General features: G+C 47.2%; 1 protein-coding gene across 1 annotated transcript in view; it reads right to left on the bottom strand.

Annotated features, from left to right (window-relative positions):
• Window positions 1-779: 779 nt before the first annotated feature.
• The window catches only part of LOC119430910 (calcium-activated chloride channel regulator 3A-1-like), a 63,153-nt gene continuing 46,938 nt past the window's right edge, over window positions 780-16,994 (bottom strand). Inside the window, exons 8-14 of the mRNA XM_049657488.1 lie at window positions 14,704-14,931; window positions 11,380-11,679; window positions 9,476-9,697; window positions 8,206-8,502; window positions 7,068-7,257; window positions 4,422-4,739; window positions 780-2,959 (exon numbers count right to left, since the gene is read on the bottom strand). Of these exons, the coding sequence (XP_049513445.1) occupies window positions 2,550-2,959; window positions 4,422-4,739; window positions 7,068-7,257; window positions 8,206-8,502; window positions 9,476-9,697; window positions 11,380-11,679; window positions 14,704-14,931 (1,965 nt within the window). The 3' untranslated portion in view covers window positions 780-2,549. The remainder of the gene's footprint in view (window positions 2,960-4,421; window positions 4,740-7,067; window positions 7,258-8,205; window positions 8,503-9,475; window positions 9,698-11,379; window positions 11,680-14,703; window positions 14,932-16,994) is intronic.

Below are 16,994 nucleotides of genomic sequence, written 5' to 3'. Positions count from 1 at the left end.
AACGCTAATTCAGTTTTGCGGGTAGCGTGCGTCCGCTATTTTTCAAATATAGCGGAGACGCAAAACGCTCGCTAAGTTTCTAGCGTTGCAAACATGGTGGCACCCTAGGCCCGAGTGCTTGACATGCAGGCTCGTTTCAAGGCTTGGCGTGGATTCACACGGCTAGTTTGGTTGTCGAGCTGCTCAGTTTGCTGCTTTGACTACTCGCAGCTAGGTGGTTTTGCGCTTAGCGGCGCATCGTTGTCTTACGCTATACTAAAACTCTATCGAACAGCGTTCTGCAAAGATTTAGCGTGCGTAACACGCTAACGCTAACGCAAGCATTTTCCGCAATACTAAAAGTCTCTAGTGTTCGTGACAGAAAAGTAGCGAGCGCAAAGTGGTAAAGAAGAAAAAATGCCCGCAACACACATGGTTTCGCAGTGTTATCGCGTTGACACAGCCAAATGGGCAATCACAATGTGTCACTGAAGACCTCGCTTTCATCGTATACCATAAAGGATCAGCTGGGTACGGAAAGGGCCCACCGGTGGCGCAGAAAGTGCCGGCAGCCATGCGCTCAATGAGTATCGCGCATGTGTTCAGAGAGAGAGAGAGAGAGAAACATTTATTGTTAATGAGGTGGGGCGACTTCCTCGTAGGGTGGAGCTCTTAGTTCAGGGCCCCATTGGCTCACACCACCCCGCGTGCCCGCTGGATCAGCCATCTCTGCTCTTTCGGGTCTAAGCTGGTAAGCGCAGTCTCCCAGGAGGAAGGTAAGGTGAAGGAATAGGGGAGGGTGTGAGCATTCCCAGGTGCAATGATATACTGTGGACTTTGCTCCACAGTAGGGACAGTATGAGGGATATTGTGTGGGGTGGAAGAGGTGAAGGTAACAGAGACAGGGGTGTGAATTGGTCTGTAGCTGTCGCTACGCTACGGCATCTGCTCCGTTAAGAGACTGGTGTGGTGGGGAGGAAGTGTCTCCTGCTCCCTCTGCAATGTTGTAGAGTTTCACTGTAGTTCAGTGGTTCTGTCGGTGCGTCATCTGGGTTGCACAGCTCTTCCAATGGCGCCCGGTTAGCGAGCTCTCGGGCTATCGCATTAGCGCGTTCATTACCTTGGAGATAGGCGTGTCCAGGTGTCCAGACGATGCGCACCCTGTGTAACGCTGTGGGCTGTAATGATGTAAGGATGCGGCGTGTGTAGGGTGTCACCGTCCCTTGTGTCAAAGTCCTGCACGCGGTTTGTGGAATTAGTGACCGCTGTGATGGGTCCATCCGGTGCCGGTGTGGTTGAAACGTGTACGATGGCTAGGGCGATAGCAGCCACTGTCCACAGTGTTGAGCGTGGCCGAAGCTCTCAGAGTGTCTGTGCTATCGAGCACGACTAGACACACAGCACGTCTTTGTGGGTACCGGGTCACGTCGGTGTAAAGGACCGGTGTGTGTGTCCGATGAGTCATCGCCAAAGATTCGAGCGAGGCCTTGTGCTCTTGCTGGTCTCCGGCATTCATGACGGTCAGGGTGCATATTTCGGGGAATTGGAGCCACGTGAAGTTTGTTTCGAATGCTATAAGCGCGAGAAGTGTGCGGTCTTCCTGTTGTGGCTTTCTTGGTGTTTGGTATCCTAGACGGGATAGAATTAGACACCCCTGTCTTGTTCGTTGGGGCGTTGTAACTGTCTGTTAAGGTGGCCTTCCACTAGTTCTCGGATGGTGTTGTGTACCCCGAGTCGTAGTAGGAGCTGCGTGAACGCATGTTGGGGTAATCCCAGCGCTGTCTTTATTGCCGTACGGAGGAGTGTGTGCATCTGGTTCATCTCAGTCTGAGTCAGGTTATGGTAGAGGAGGTGGTAGGTTAATCTTCTAATTATGAGGACTCGCACGATTCGGAGTACATCTTTTTCTGGGAGTCCTTGTCGGCTGTTCGTAATGCGCTTTGTCATGTGCGTTACTTCGGTTATTTGTTGGCGCAGTATGTGTAGGGTATGTGTGGCCTTCCCGTATGTGTGAATATCCCTAACATCTTCGGAATATGTCGATCAAGAATACCAGCTGGAGTCAAACGCTCGCGTTGCTTACGGCATTCTTTATTGTCCACGTCATTCAAAGGCTCCGTTAAACGGGCTTGTTGTTGAAATTACAGCGTGTATGATTGAGGTAGTCAGCTTTGTGATACATGTCCATGTGCCTATGTTCAACGATGAATGATGTCAATAAAAAACGATGGTAATGATATTTGTAAACCATTCAGGAATTAACTTACTTGCGTGTACTAAAGTTGCTGCTTGCAACTCAATAAAATGACATATATATTATTTCGTGTCGTTGTGCGGAAATAAGGGCAGGAAGAAACCATGTGCACAGGTCAGACGCTCTGTCCGAGCGTTCTGACGAGCGACGTGTCCGGTCCACGTGGTCCCTTTATGCCCTTATTTCCGCTCAACGACACTACAGGATGCACCAACTGGCCCAACAGTCAACGCTTCTAATATATATTAATTGTTGCTTCACCGTCTATATGTGGCTACCTTTCCAAGTAAACACGGTATTTCGATGGGGCGCCACTTCACTCGCTGCTGCGCCGTTTGACGACCATAATCACTGCGGCGCCAACAGCAACCACGGCGATCATGGATGCCACGACAATCAGCGCGATGGCCCACGTCGGCAGCCCGTTCGTCGACCCCGCCAGGGGCGGCGGTCTTTGGAACGTGACCCTCGCGATGTTGGACACCGGAGAGGACAGCCCCACGTCGTTCCACACCCTGGACGCGAAATAGAAGTCTAGCAGCGAATCTTTCCGCGCGACTGCGAGCAGCTCGTCGGGAACCGAGAATCGCTGGCGCTGCCTGGAGCCAACGGCTCCCGGCGTGATGTGTCCGTCCTCCGTGGAGTTGTCCCGGATCTCAAGCGCCGAGTCGAAGTCCCTGATGAGGTCGCTCAAGAGCGTGCTCGCCCTGAGTTCGACCCGGGAAGCTGCGTGCAGGGATGAAGAGAAAGAGCTCCAGGCGGTCAAAATTAATCCGGAGTGCCCCATGAACTATGGCGTGCCTCGTAATGAGGTCGTGCTTTGGGCACGTGCATAGAACCTAGGAATTTATTTTAACGGGTTCAATATTTTGAGATAACGACCTGGATCATCACAAGTCAGTTATAGTTAGTTGATTAGTAATTAGTTGGTTGGTTGGTTGGTTGGTGAGTTAGTTAATTAGTTGACTAGACAGTAATTAGTGAAATAGTTAATTAGCTTGTTCGTTAGTTAATTAGTTGATTAGTTGGATAGTTAGTCATTTAGTTAGTTAGTTAGTTAGTTAGTTAGTTAGTTAGTTAGTTAGTTAGTTAGTTAGTTAGTTAGTTAGTTAGTTAGTTAGTTAGTTAGTTAGTTAGTTAGTTAGTTAGTTAGTTAGTTAGTTAGTTAGTTAGTTAGTTAGTTAGTTAGTTAGTTAGTACGACCAAGTCACTTTTGACTGTTGGTGACACCATGAACAATGGAAATCAATCAGGTCTGTTCACAGAGGAGTTCTTTAAGCTCACAGAGACAATTTCATGTGGCCCGAAGAACCCAATCTAAACGTCACGTGCACTGACATCCCCGTTTCCTCGTACCTTAAATTCTAGCAAGCATTAAATTACCTCCTAGCAAACGCTCCTAACAAAATGAAATCTTGACTACACGCTATCGCATCACTCATCTGTAATTTTATTTTCCCGCTGCACATCGATCGCCTCAAAAAACTACATCGAAAGTTAAAGAATTTCGATAGTTGACTAGCACGTTCCACTTAAAAAACTGGTGTGAAGCGTTCGTAGCGACATAATATTTAACGTGGAGTCCTTTTGGGATTTTTCCTTCGAGGAGAACGTTCACGTGACACAAGAAAGGTGCATTGCAGTTGGATAAAGTGTCAAATGATGATGTTACCAGCTTTGCTACTGCCGTCCATGACTCGGTAAACCGGTAATTTGTAAACGGTAAGAAGGTTAAAGGTAAGTTAAAACATAAAACTCTCAGATAACGAATCTATTACCGCGGAATTAACGAAAACACAGTTTTGAAAGAATACCTAATCAGGCTTTGTTGATGTAGAGCTTCTCTTTAGTTTCCTTTTAGTTTGATAACAGCTCCAGCCGTAACTTACAGCGCTCAATTGGGACGAAACGCGTCAATTTAGGGCTAGCTAATGTGCACGCTTTCGTTGGAAATTGGCATAATTTTGGCTCGTGTACTTAGATCAACGTCCGCATCACCTTTCCTGATCCTATTCGCAAGCGTATACTCTCAAGTAAAGGTGCTCTCGAGTAATGATGCTCTCGAGTAATTGCACATATGGAGTGTTCTACTTAGCTAAAGCTTCCCTGTCGCGTTTCATTCCTTGAGCAACGTAAGCTGTTTGGGGCAAATGAATAAATAGCTCGATTAATTTCAATTGCTGCTCACCGTTGCCAGAGTTCAGGTGGGCTCCCGGGCAGGTCCAGGCCAAGAGCACCACGTGCTCGCCGTTGTCATCCACGAAGGAGTCCTCCACGCTCAGGTCCTGAATGGAACCTGGCGGAATCGTATAGCCGTCAATCTCGTGACCCAGCCGGAACGAGCCTCCTTCGGCGTGGCGCTCAAACTGGGGCGCCTTCTCGCTGGACACGACCTGCGGCTCGGCCTCTTCGATGTCCTGGTCCACGTAGACGAAATGGTCGAGCGGGATGCCTCCTCCATCCTCGTCCGTGGGTGCAGCAGCGACTGTGCCGACGGCCGGCACCTCTAATCGGAGAACAACCACGCGAGATAACGCTTGTTATCGAGCTGGAGACAGTGTCGTAGTTGAATACGTAAGCTATTCGAGCGAAATCGTGCAAACCACAGTGTACTGTTTACCGTGCACGCCCACTTGGTGGAAGTGGTGTTGATAACGCAGAGCGGAAAACTTCAGAAAGCTTAAAGGCCACTCCACTTCAAGGAATGCGTTCATGTTCAACTTTATTTCTGACCATGGAAGGTACTTTTGTACAAGAACAATGAAATATTCATTGAGGAAGGTCATTAGTAACTAATTCATTCATAATTGATTTGCTCAATCATCGAGAACCGGGAAAGCCTCCCTTTTATTCATTGTTTAACTGCAGCGCGAACAAAAAACGAGACTCAGGCAAGTTAGCAAACAGACGCTGTTTTTTTTACTCGCAACTCAGTTTATTTCTGGTAGTGGTACACATGTACCCAAGTTAACTAAAATATGCATATGCAGAACGATTCAAAGAAAGTTAAAAACAACAAATAGCAACTTGCCTGTGTTGTTCGTCCTTTGTGTGAGCTCCGGCTTAACAGTGACTGAATAACAAGTGGCCCAACTTTTAGATCTACTGAAAACTCATTCCTGCGTACAGTGACGCCATACCATGAGCATTCGGTTAAATAAGAATTTTGAGGTATGAAACAGCATAGCGAAGATTAAGTGCTGGACTATAATGGGGTAGGCATATATGCCACGTCAGCGCTTCCAAGACGAATATTACTGAGAAAATAATAGAATTTTCAGTTTATTTCTCGTTCATGTGAAACGGGGCTGGCCAGAGACCCAGTGTACAAAGCCTGAGGAATACCTCAGCGCCCGCAAACGACAAGTACGTTAACAGAGTACATTTGCATGTCACACATGTATCATAGATAGTTTTACAGAGTCTAACGTCAAACTCAACGATGTCTCACATTTGTACGTTCCAAAAGCACCGAATTTGCGTGCCTAAATTCCTCAACTGCATTTGTACAGCATTCAACACACATTTTCTACATACTAACAGTATGTAGAAAGTTAAGTATATACAGAAAAACTTGCAAGGAAACATGAAACCATAAAGACGAACCGTCTCCAATATATTTTCTAACTACAATATACACAAATAGGACGACGTTATTTGATTGATGCACTGAAGGATGTGGCGCTGTCGTACGTCCTTGACTTCAATCAATCAATCCATTAATCAATCAGGGTTGGTTCCCCTAACATATATATCGGTGAGAAGAGGAGACGGCGAGAAATCTGTAAATACTGTAGCTTGACACAGCGTCAACCAACAAAAAGGAGTAATGACAGAGTAAAAAAAAAAAGTCACAGTTTCGCCCGAAAGGCGAAGCACCGATTGCGATAGCAAATTAGGAGACAGCTATACGAAATAAAGATGTTAGTTTTATTAGCCGTATAAAGTTGCGAGACTTCGCTTACTAACGGAATTAATAAGCACGGTGTCACGCGCGCACAGGTAAATATGAACACATCTTGCTCTATGACCGCGGAAGCTCGCTGTCAAAACTCGCTCCGGTGCTGGAGTGAGGAAGCGCGGCCGCTGCAGCGAGCGAATTGACCTTCCTGCTGTCTCTCGTTTCAACGCGAACTAAGCGTTGACAGCACAGCGCGTACGAAGCTACCGGCACTCAGCGTACTTTGTCCACATCGCAGATCGCTTGGCGCCCACTTCGTCAACGTCGCAGATCGCTTTCAATATACGGCGCGCGCGCGGCCGCGCCGGTGTAGAACGCCATCCCCCCTACCTCCCTCGCCTCTACCCTGTGCCTCGCGCATGACAGAAGACGGCGCGCTTGCGCCCCGCATTCCTCCATCTCGCGCGCTAGATTGAGCCGCGATCGTCGGCTGACCCTCGCAAGCTTTCACTCGCACATACAGCGTACGGCACGCGGCAACGATGTTATCGTGTTCGGACTTTATACGGAACATCATGGCGACGGTGACGCCAACGGCAGAAATGCGCTTGGAGTGTCCATATAATTGCTATCACGACGCAATCAAACAATGTAGAAACTTGCAGTTAGAAGCCGCGTTCTGTGGTGTCCAATGCCCTATAAGGAGCATCAAACGTTGCTAGTATAATTAAAATGAATTTTCATATGTGAATCTTATAAAGAAAGCTAGTGAGCCAATTCTACTCACATAATCGCATGTTCCAAAATCTTCTGACTCTCTGAACACAATTCACTTCTCAGGAAAGCTTTATAGATGTTGTTATCACAGGGACGCTGCACAGAGCGGGGCCAACTATTTGCAAGTGGCATCTCTACAACGTAAAACGTACTGACCTAGTAGCTGTGGCGCGGGAAGACCTCCAGATGCCTTCCGCCCTGGCACAATGACGGAGTCATTGCTGCTGACGACACGAGCCGAGACGGAGTAACGACCAACACCGTTGAACTGCGTGAAGTAGCCGCTGTAGATGCCGTCGTTGGCCGTAACGTCGGCGCCTAGGATCAAGAAGGTCCACTTAGGTGACTGCGCATTCCGAGACAGATATGCTTCAAGAACGTTGAATTTGTGTACAGTACGAGTGAAAACTTTACGGGCCGGGGGTGCCGGTAAACATGCCAATACTCTTGTAGGCTGGCGTGCAGCCTGGTACTCCAGTTTCCAGCATGTACTAGTAGCATACGTATGTGAGTATAGTGTTGTAGAAAGTATTTTTACGGATTTACCGGTTACGTTTAAATTGCTCGGAAATTTCACGCTTACTCAGATACCACTGTCAGTAAACTTTTGACGTCGATTGTGCTAGCGAACTCGCGAATGTATTAGACGCTTCACGACGCGAGTATAATTCAGCCCAGCGTGGCAAAAAAGAAAAAAAAAGTAAAAGATGCAGGAACTTATTCGCAAGAACTTAGCGATTTTCTATAGAATGGGAGCAATACAGATTCGGCACAGCAATTGACATTCGCTTGAATGAGTATAACGCATAAGAGTTACATCTTCGATCATTGCATACACAAATGAATGCTTTTGAAAGTCTGCCATCCCAGATACTTAGTGTTTCCACACTTATACAGAACTTCTCCAGGCCACGACATCGCACAAATATGTGCCTACCATTGATACCACGCACCAAGTGGTTGTGGCCAAAGCGCGATATTCTGTACTGGTCCTTAGCGAACAGGAGTTAGAGAAATTGTTGTTGTTGTTTATCTTTTGCATCTGCCCATGCTCCTCCTCACTAGCAACATCGTAGGGTACTGGTTTATAAACATGAAGTTTGTACGTCCGCAGATTTTGTTTTTCTGCTAGGTGAGTTGGTACATACTTGTAAATGAATAGGTAAGATTGCGGAAAGGACGCTTCGTAACTATTGCGTTCTGTTCTTGCGCCCGAGGTCGTCTTGCGCGCTTCTTCCCTCGTGTACGCGTCTTTCTCGCCGGTTTTCCTGTTCATTTACAACATTGTCTATACGCAGTCGGCAGCATACCGAGGCCATCGTCGAATAGCTCCACATCGACCTCGTAAGGCATCCTGGGCCTGATGACAGGTAGCCGTGACCTTGGCGTGCAGAACCACTTGCGTGCCCTTGGTGACCTCCGCGTAGATGACAGCCTCGGTAGCGCTGTTCACTTCAGTTTTCTTTAGGAAAGCGTGCACCAGCACTGGCTCCTTGCCTCGATTGCCCGCCAGGGACGTGGCACGAACGTGGACGTTAGGCGCGCTACTTGTGAATGTTTTTCGGGACACCACCAAGGTCCAGGTGCCCGGCTGTCGACGGAAAACAAAACAAAAAATTGCTGACATCCCTTCGCCAGTCGAAAGAATGACCGCTAGCCCGTCGACAAGGGCACGATGGCGAATGTCGACACCGAAATATGGCAACCTTTATGAACCCAAAGTTTTCTATTAAGTTACTGCAGGGTACTTTGATCAACAGTGATCGAATGAGAGACGTCTTTCTGGAGCCAACTTTTTGACAGGAGGACTTGTCTTAGTCTCGATTTGACTTGTCCCTTGTGTGGACTTGTCTTCGTACTCATTTGACTTGTACCAGGATGGACTTATTTTTGTCCTGACGAAGACAAGTACCCGGCAAGGAGACTTGTATTGATTTGACTTGTCCTGACATGTCCCTTGTGGAGAACTGTCTTCGTACTGACTTGAGTTGTACCATGGGTGAACTTATTTTCGTCCTGACGAAGACAAGTACCCGGCAAGGGGACTTGCATTGATTTGACGTGTATTGACTTGCCCCGTATGGGGACATGTCTTCGTACTGACTTGCCCCTTGTGGGGACATGCCTTCGTACTGACTTGACTGGACTTGTACCACGGGCGTACTGACTTGACTGGACTTGTACCACGGGTGGACTTATTTTCGTCCTGACCAAGCCAAGTATCCGGCAAGGGGACTTGTATTGATTTGATTAGTCCTTACTTGTCCTATGTGGGGACTTTTTTTTCTTCGTCCGGATGAAGACAAATACGTTGGCTCCAGAGACGTTCCTTGGTATTGTTCTTATTTCCCAACAATCGCCCACGAAAAGTTAGGTTAGGTTTTATTATCGTAAAAGGCGTTAAGTGGCACGCCGTACTCTCACAGCGGTTGCAAAGGGTGTCGAGCGTCGCCGGCGGTGTTTTAAGCCAATCGCGTTCAACCGCGGCTGCAAAGGGGCTGTGTTCAGTATATACGCCCCGTTTACACGTCGTGTTTGTGACGCTTGTTGCGTGGCCTACCTACCGTAGCGACGCCGGGTATATGGAAGGTGATGTAGCTCCCACTCTTCGCGGGGCCAGACTCCAGACAGTCCTGACAGGTCTTGCCGTCGGGGTAGCGTAGCTCCACCTCGAGATCGGACGCTTTGCTGGACTGCACCTCAATGGTGGTCCAGTTTCCCAGGTCGGCGTCGACCAGTATCGCAAACTCTCGCTTGTCCACAATTTTGGCCGCTCGCGCGAAGATCTTGGGGGAGAACCATGTAAGAGAGAACGCACTGTAAGTTTCATAACAACAGAACTTGGGATTCTTGGTTGACCTGCTTGAATTGTCATTTAGCCCCACGATTGCTACCTAATGTCATTTAGCCCCACGATTGCTTGAATTTTCTACAGCGCACCAGAAATGGCAACCATTGATACCTAATGTCACTTCGCCCCACGATTGCATATCGTTTTTTTTTTTTCACGTGCTCGTTTTTTCTTATCTCTTTTTCTGTGTATACGTAAGTTCTTTCGAAATGAGGTGATTGCTGGAAGTCAGTGCTGTGTCTTCTCTTACAACCTACTCTGTGGTATTGGGACTTGAAGCCCCAAAGTTCCATGTTTCAATAAACTTTTAACAGCTACGCTGTTAAAGCAAGCTGTAATTTGTGGTGCGTAGCAAGAAACTTTCTTGCCGAGGCTGGATTCGAACCCGCGTACCCCCGGTCCCAAAGCGAGCGTCGTAAAGGCTATACAGCCAAGCCTGCAGAGCATGCATTTATGCGAACCATATGATTGCGTTCGAGCGTCGTCGTCTTCGTGTACAGCTGGCGCGTTCGTACGCTCGTGCTCTGCGAGGTGAAGAGGTTTTGCGTGCTATGAGGGCGAGAGAGAGACGCATTCACGGAGCGGATCTCCTGGAACGCAGTGTCGGCACTGGAACGCGGTGTCGGTGTTGCAAGCTGCGCTATGCAACGCGCAGTGACGGCCGTAAGTCCGAGCCGTGCGAAAAGAATTATCATCATAAGTAATAAGATTTGAAGCCGGGTGTTCTACCTCTGCTCCACGCCACCACAAGTTAAGGACCGTACAAAGAGCGATGGAACGGAAAATCTTAGGACTAACGTTAAGAGACAGGAAGAGAGCGGTGTGGATCAGAGAACAAACGCGGATAGCCGATATTCTAGTTGACATTAAGCGGAAGAAATGGAGCTGGGCAGGCCATGTAATGCGTAGGATGGATAACCGGTGGACCATTAGGGTTACAGAATGGATACCAAGAGAACGGAAGCGCAGTCGAGGACGGCAGAAAACCAGGTGGGGTGATGAAGTTAGGTAATTTGCAGACGCAAGTTGGAATACGCTAGCGCAAGACAGGGGTAATTGGAGATCGCAGGGAGAAGGCCTTCGTCCTGCAGTGGACATCAATATAGGCTGATGATGATGAGTAATAAGATGAAAATTTCGCGCGCACTTCCGGAAAATGCTGGGCTACGATCGCCCAGCTTCGTTGTTTCAAGCGTTGCGCGGCCGAGTGCAAGGTTAAGCGTTTTTTTTTTTTTTCTTACTCGCCATGGTGGTTCAGCGGCTGCGACACTCTGCTGAGGCTGCTGCGGGTTTGAGTCTTCGCTGCGTCGGCCGCATCTTCGATAGGGTGCGAGATGCAAAGGCTCGTGTACTTAAATTTAGGTGCAGGTTATAAAACCTCGGGTGGCCACACTTAATCTGGCTCCCTCTCCTACGGCGCCCCTTATAACCAACAGAACAGTTTTAGGACGTTGAATCTCGCAAATTTTATTGAACTTTCTGATCCTGACGCCCAGTTCATTTTACCCTTCAGTTTGTTTCTTACGCTATAGGTTCTCCTACGCAAGCACGACACCTTTACACCTGGTGTGAAGTTTACACCTTTACACGACACCACAAAGCAGGTTGCCGGCTCACCACTACTGGCTTCTTGTCGTCGTCCACCATGGCAGCGGTTGAGTCCAGGAAGGCGGACACCAAGGCGATGGGAGCGCTGTACTGACCGTCATGGAGTGCGAACGGCTTGCCTCCAGTGCGCAGGGCTAGCTCTTCCAGCTTCTCCGCGGCCTCCGTGCCGAAGGCGATGGTGTTAACCACCACCTGATGGGCGATCAGTTCGTCCATGACGTCTTCGATGCGGGGTGATCCATTTTCCTCACCGTCGCTCATGAGGATGATGACAGAGCCCGCCGCGGATTGTTTGTTTTCTTGGAACATCTGGGTGATGCAAAAGATTGAAACGCAAGAGACATGACGTTGAAAGAAGTGGCACACACCCATTCATATGCGCGGTTGCACGGGAGATATCCAGATGTCCGGATGTATTATTCCTCCTGGTTCCTTTCTTGCTGCCGACAGAGATGACGATCGACGCCCTTATCTTCTCAGCCAATAAAATAGTGAGCAGTTACATTATTTTAAAAGACAGATACTTAAAGTAGGATTTTATTACAAATTGCAAAATAGGTTGGAGCAAACAGAAAACTACAAAGACGATCTATATCCCTCTGCCAATCGAGATGAGTTATGCAATGAAAGTAGGGCAACCCACATTGGGGAATCATACGTAGACCCCATCTCTTGAGAGGTCCTAAACTTCCAACGAAAATATCGCCGAGCAAATCATACAACAGGATTGTAATGCAAGACCCGACTGTTATTGGAGGAGATGCCACCGGTCTGTTGAATGTTTTAACTACCACTGAACCAAATGGCTGAATGTTTTTGTCTTGAATGCCTGCATTCTTCGTAAAATATCACGTCTACATCTACATCAATAATATATTTTCATCGCCTCTGAAAGCAACACTAAAGACCATGGCCGTTACTTGACGTAGTCATGCTACACACTTCAATAGTAAAAACACCTCCCAGCAAAGAATATTTCGCACTAAATTGCTAATTTTGTTACCAAATGGTTATACGCGCTTGCGCAAGGTTTCGTTTTACTTTTCGCTGCAAGACATTTTGTTTTTCGAAGCTGCAAAATATAGCATATACATTCGGTGACCTACATCGGGTTTTGCCCCCACAAAGGCCCAGCGTACTTTATAAAGTACACTATCCTAGTGCTTCAAAGCATACAGCTCCACTGATGAAGCGTTCACTATGTATTTACAGGGTGAAAATATCATCTCAAACAAAAAAAAATCTACAAAATGCTGTAAGATTTTTCTTGGGCCTTAATGGATTAAGCAACCTGTAAAAAGCTTTCCCCTTGGCCAAAGTAACTAATGCTTACTGTACTTGAAGACTAAAAAAAAATGGTACCGCAGAACATTTTTGTACTTTTAGTTGTATTATGCGGCATCGTGTATTTCTAATTTGGACATTGTAGTTGATCCCCGATGCCTTTATCTATGTAATAAATTAATGGCATACCTATCTACGTGCCAGCGTTTGTATCGGGTGAACAGGCACCTGCGAACTCGTTGAGAGGCCCGGCACATGGCCCGGCATTGCTGTCAGGCTTAACGCAAGGTTCTATTAATATTGATGTCGCAAGTAAGTTGTACTTCCGTTAAAATAAAGTGTCCTTAGCGTTGCAAGTCGGTCCTCATGAGCTTCATTCGTTTTAAATCTTATTTGACGTCGACTACATAAAGTACTAGCTGGCCTTTCACTATAGGAGCGCACACAGCTCGCCTGCATGCATTAATTTTAAAATACGTGTCTTCGTTTAATATTCAGCCAAAACTGACACAGAGCTGCATTATTGCCGTCTCTGTGGGCCTCAGGAAATCAGAAGCGTAGAGGCCAGCACAGAAGTAAAGCGGCATGCTGGAATGCCAACCCTTCTCGTTTAAAAAAGAAATGTGTCATTAGAACGCTCATTGGAGTGACGAAGAAATGTGTATCATATTGTTATTATTAGTTATTGTAAGCATCCGTGCAGTCGTCATCACCATCATCAATCACCACCTCAAAGTGCGATGACCCGCGCCTGCACACATCATGAAATGTGTGTGGAATAAGGGTTCTGCAAAAAATCCGAATGTGCTGGTAACTCTATCGTCTATCAGCCTATCGCAAGTCTATCGCAGACACTACAACCTGACCCTGTACTTGTCTTACACATTATACAGGGTGTTCATTTTTAAGTTTTACGGAATTTTTAGAAATCGCCTGTGGCAGGTAGCGTAATTCTTATCATTGAGGTGGGTTATTCCTTGAGGCGGACATTAGTATGACGAGAAATCGAAACACATATTCAACTAATTACCAAAAATTGACTACTCAACTTCTCGGTCAATTACATTACGACACATATTGCAATTTACCAATTGCAGCCGGTGAGCTTGTCAGGCGTGTCCACTTGGAATGAATTTCCAGAACTCAACCTTGTGTTTGGCGCTCTTTGGCCACAGTTGCCCTTGCGCCATAAGAATCTATCACTAACTAACTAATTTCCAGAACGACACCAGTTTGGAGATAAGCGCCATCGAACTCGCCGTAAAAATGTCCTCTTGTTCCACTTTTTTTTTTTTTTAGCAAAATGCTGTTTTATACATTGAAGCACAAAAGTAACTCGAACGCCCACGTATTTCGTCCCACACTTTGGGAAATAATATCTCGAAACTGGTGTCGTCCTGGAAATTCATTTCAAGTGGATGCGTCTTGCAAACTCACCGGCTACAATTCGTAAATTGCAATATGTGTCGTACAGTAATTAACTAAAAAGTTCATTAGTAAATTTTGTTAATTAGTTGAATATGCGTTTCAATATCTGGTGCGACTAATGTCCGCCCCTTCGAGTAACCCAGCTCAACGATAACAATTATGCTACCTGCCACATGCGATTTTTAAAAATTCCGTAAAGCTTAATTTTTAACACCCGGTATATATACGCACTGTGCTGTCTCAGTGTGCAAACAATTACCTCGAGAAACACTTCGCGCGAGACAATTGAAAAATAAGAGTGCAGTGTGTGATGTAATCTGCTTCATGTCGTGCGTGTGGCGGATGCTGTTGAAGCGCGACAGGCTTGCGTCAAGGGAAGCGTTTTCCGGGAACAACCGTTCCAACCAACCAGCATCGCCGTGTTCTCTTGCTAATGGTCGCCGAACTAAAACAGCGTCCTTCACAAAAAACACAAAAGAAAGATTCACTTAAACTCGATTCCCACAGTGCGTAGGATCTGCAGTTAATTATTTTCTGTTCATCTGTTTCAACGTTTTATCTCATGCGGGTGACCGCGATACCATTGCCCCTGAGAGGGACCAACTCTTAATGCTTGCTTACCTCCAAGGCCTGCCGCAAGGCGCAACCGATGCATGTAAACCCATTCTCGCGGAGCTGCTGCACCTTCGCAACCAGCTGCTCCCTCGTAGACTGCTGTACGGTTGTAAGCGGTGCTTCCACGTGGGCACTGCTGCTAAAGGTGACCAGGCCCACTTCCAAGCCGTCCGGTATGATCTCCCGCAAGGAGTGGCTTGCAGCGTCTTTGAGGTGCCCGATGCGGTTGTTTCTCTAAACGACAACGAACGAAGCACCGTTGTCACACGACCACTTTCGATCGCGATCAAGCCCGATCCGGATCGAAATTCTCCGCGCCGCCATTGGCTCAATCTCTCAGCTTGCTCAAAACAACCACTCCGGATAAGTACGCCGCGTCAGGCGTACCATACACCATGAACAGGCGAGTTAGCTATTGTGGTAACTGCATACTTCAGAAAAAATATCATATGAATCATAACCTCTACGTCTAATAAGAATCATACGTATCGTATAAAAATATCATATGCTACTTCTACCAGACATCCGATAATCTCGTATGAACATATGTGAGAGAGAGAGAGAGAGAAAAAAAAACAAAGATAGGAACGGCAGATTGGTCAACCAGACGAAAGTCCGGTTTGCTACTTTACACAAGGGATAAGAAAAGTGGTGAATGGAAAGAGGAAAAGAGGAATATAGTGAGCACTGTACGCACGCAGTATATGATCGAGCGCCTTCGTAACGAACGCTTGTACAACGAAGTTACGTGTATAACGAATGAATAAATCTGTCCCAGTTTTATTGTGAGCTGTGCGCTGCGCGACCTTTACAACAAAGTTACCTTTATAACGAATGATTTCGGAGGAGCCGATCACTTCGTTATGAAGGCGTTCGACTGTATGATGCATAGCAGGACTACAGTCGGTCACTGAGGACGGTGTTCCTCAAAGGCTGCAGTAGCACACGAATAACTTCCACCACCATCGGCAGATGTGACCAAGGTCCAATAATTTTGCTTCAGAAACGTTTCTGCTAGCGTCCTGTCAGCTTATAGTTCGGTCTGTAAAGGAATGCGCTAGACGTCGAACTGAGGGTGAGCGCACGAAAGGCGTTGGACAGTGTCTTCAGAGCCGCAGCTGTCGCATATTTGAGTATAGGCCATTCAGTGACGGAAAGAATACGCGTTCGTAGATGGCACACCAGTCCGTACGCTATAGAGTAGTGTTGAATCTCCGCGGGAGAGGCTAGTTGGCACTTGAAACCCTAACAATGGGTCCAAGGTACGCAGGTGGCAATTAGAAATATGCTCAATGAGTTCCAGAAAGCTTGTGTCGTTGAGCGAGCAAGCACAGGGAATTCTCTTGCAGCGTGCTACCTTACCAGTGGAATTGAAATAGCCTGGGGTGCCTCCGTGGGCGTACCGGGCCGCCTTGTCAGCGGGATCGTTACCGACAATGCCACAATGACCCGGAAGTCACTGAAAGATGACTTCGTGCCTTTTTTTTTTCCCCAGAGCGCGTTGGTAGCGTTCTCTTATTTCAGTATCATCTGCTCATACGTAGTGCGACGTAAATCATATTTCGCGCTCTGAAGAGCTGCTTTTGTGTGACAACACACGATCCATTTCCTCTTTTGGTTGATCAGTGACATAGTTCACAGAGGCTCGGAGGGCCGCAAGTTCGGCCGCCGTGGATGTCGATATGCGTGACCACCTTGAATTTCATTGCGACACGTTTTGCTGGAATGACAACCGCGGCTGCTGAGCTTGTAGGCGAGGTTGAACCATCAGTATATAAACGTGCGTAATCTCCCTTTGTTTCAAGCAACAAGAGCAGCGCCACCGCGTGCAAAACCCTTGTGCTTAAATGAATTTATTAAATAAGGACAGGTCAGAGCTTCTATATTATAAGCGCAAATGGTTTGTGGCAAAAAATCACCCTTTCTTTGGGAACCCTGCAGGATTTTTCTGAGCGTGGCTGATGGCTGATGTTGCTGTCTTGCCGAATAGGTCACAATTAAAAAAAGAATTGTGCTCCCGGTGGTGGGATGGAATCTCAGTCTCCCAACCACGGCAGCCCCATGCTCTAACTATTAGGCCATAGTCGCACGTATACTTCTATCGTGCCAACGCTGACTAGACGATCACCGCGCGTGTACGTCACATTGCGCAGCAGGAGTGCGTGAGCGTGCCAGTTTCCTTTGAGTGAAAGACGCAGGAATGAAAATCACCAGCCCTTCCCCTGTCGAGAAAATGGGGGTAAGCGAAGCTTGTCGTGTGTGTGTCTGACCTTGGCGGTGATTTTCTTTCTTTCTCT

This window comes from Dermacentor silvarum, chromosome 10 (genome assembly GCF_013339745.2).
Source record: "Dermacentor silvarum isolate Dsil-2018 chromosome 10, BIME_Dsil_1.4, whole genome shotgun sequence".
Taxonomy (NCBI): Eukaryota; Metazoa; Arthropoda; class Arachnida; order Ixodida; family Ixodidae; genus Dermacentor; species Dermacentor silvarum.
Note: the sequence above shows the minus strand (reverse complement) of the source record. Positions and strands in the feature narration are given on the sequence as shown.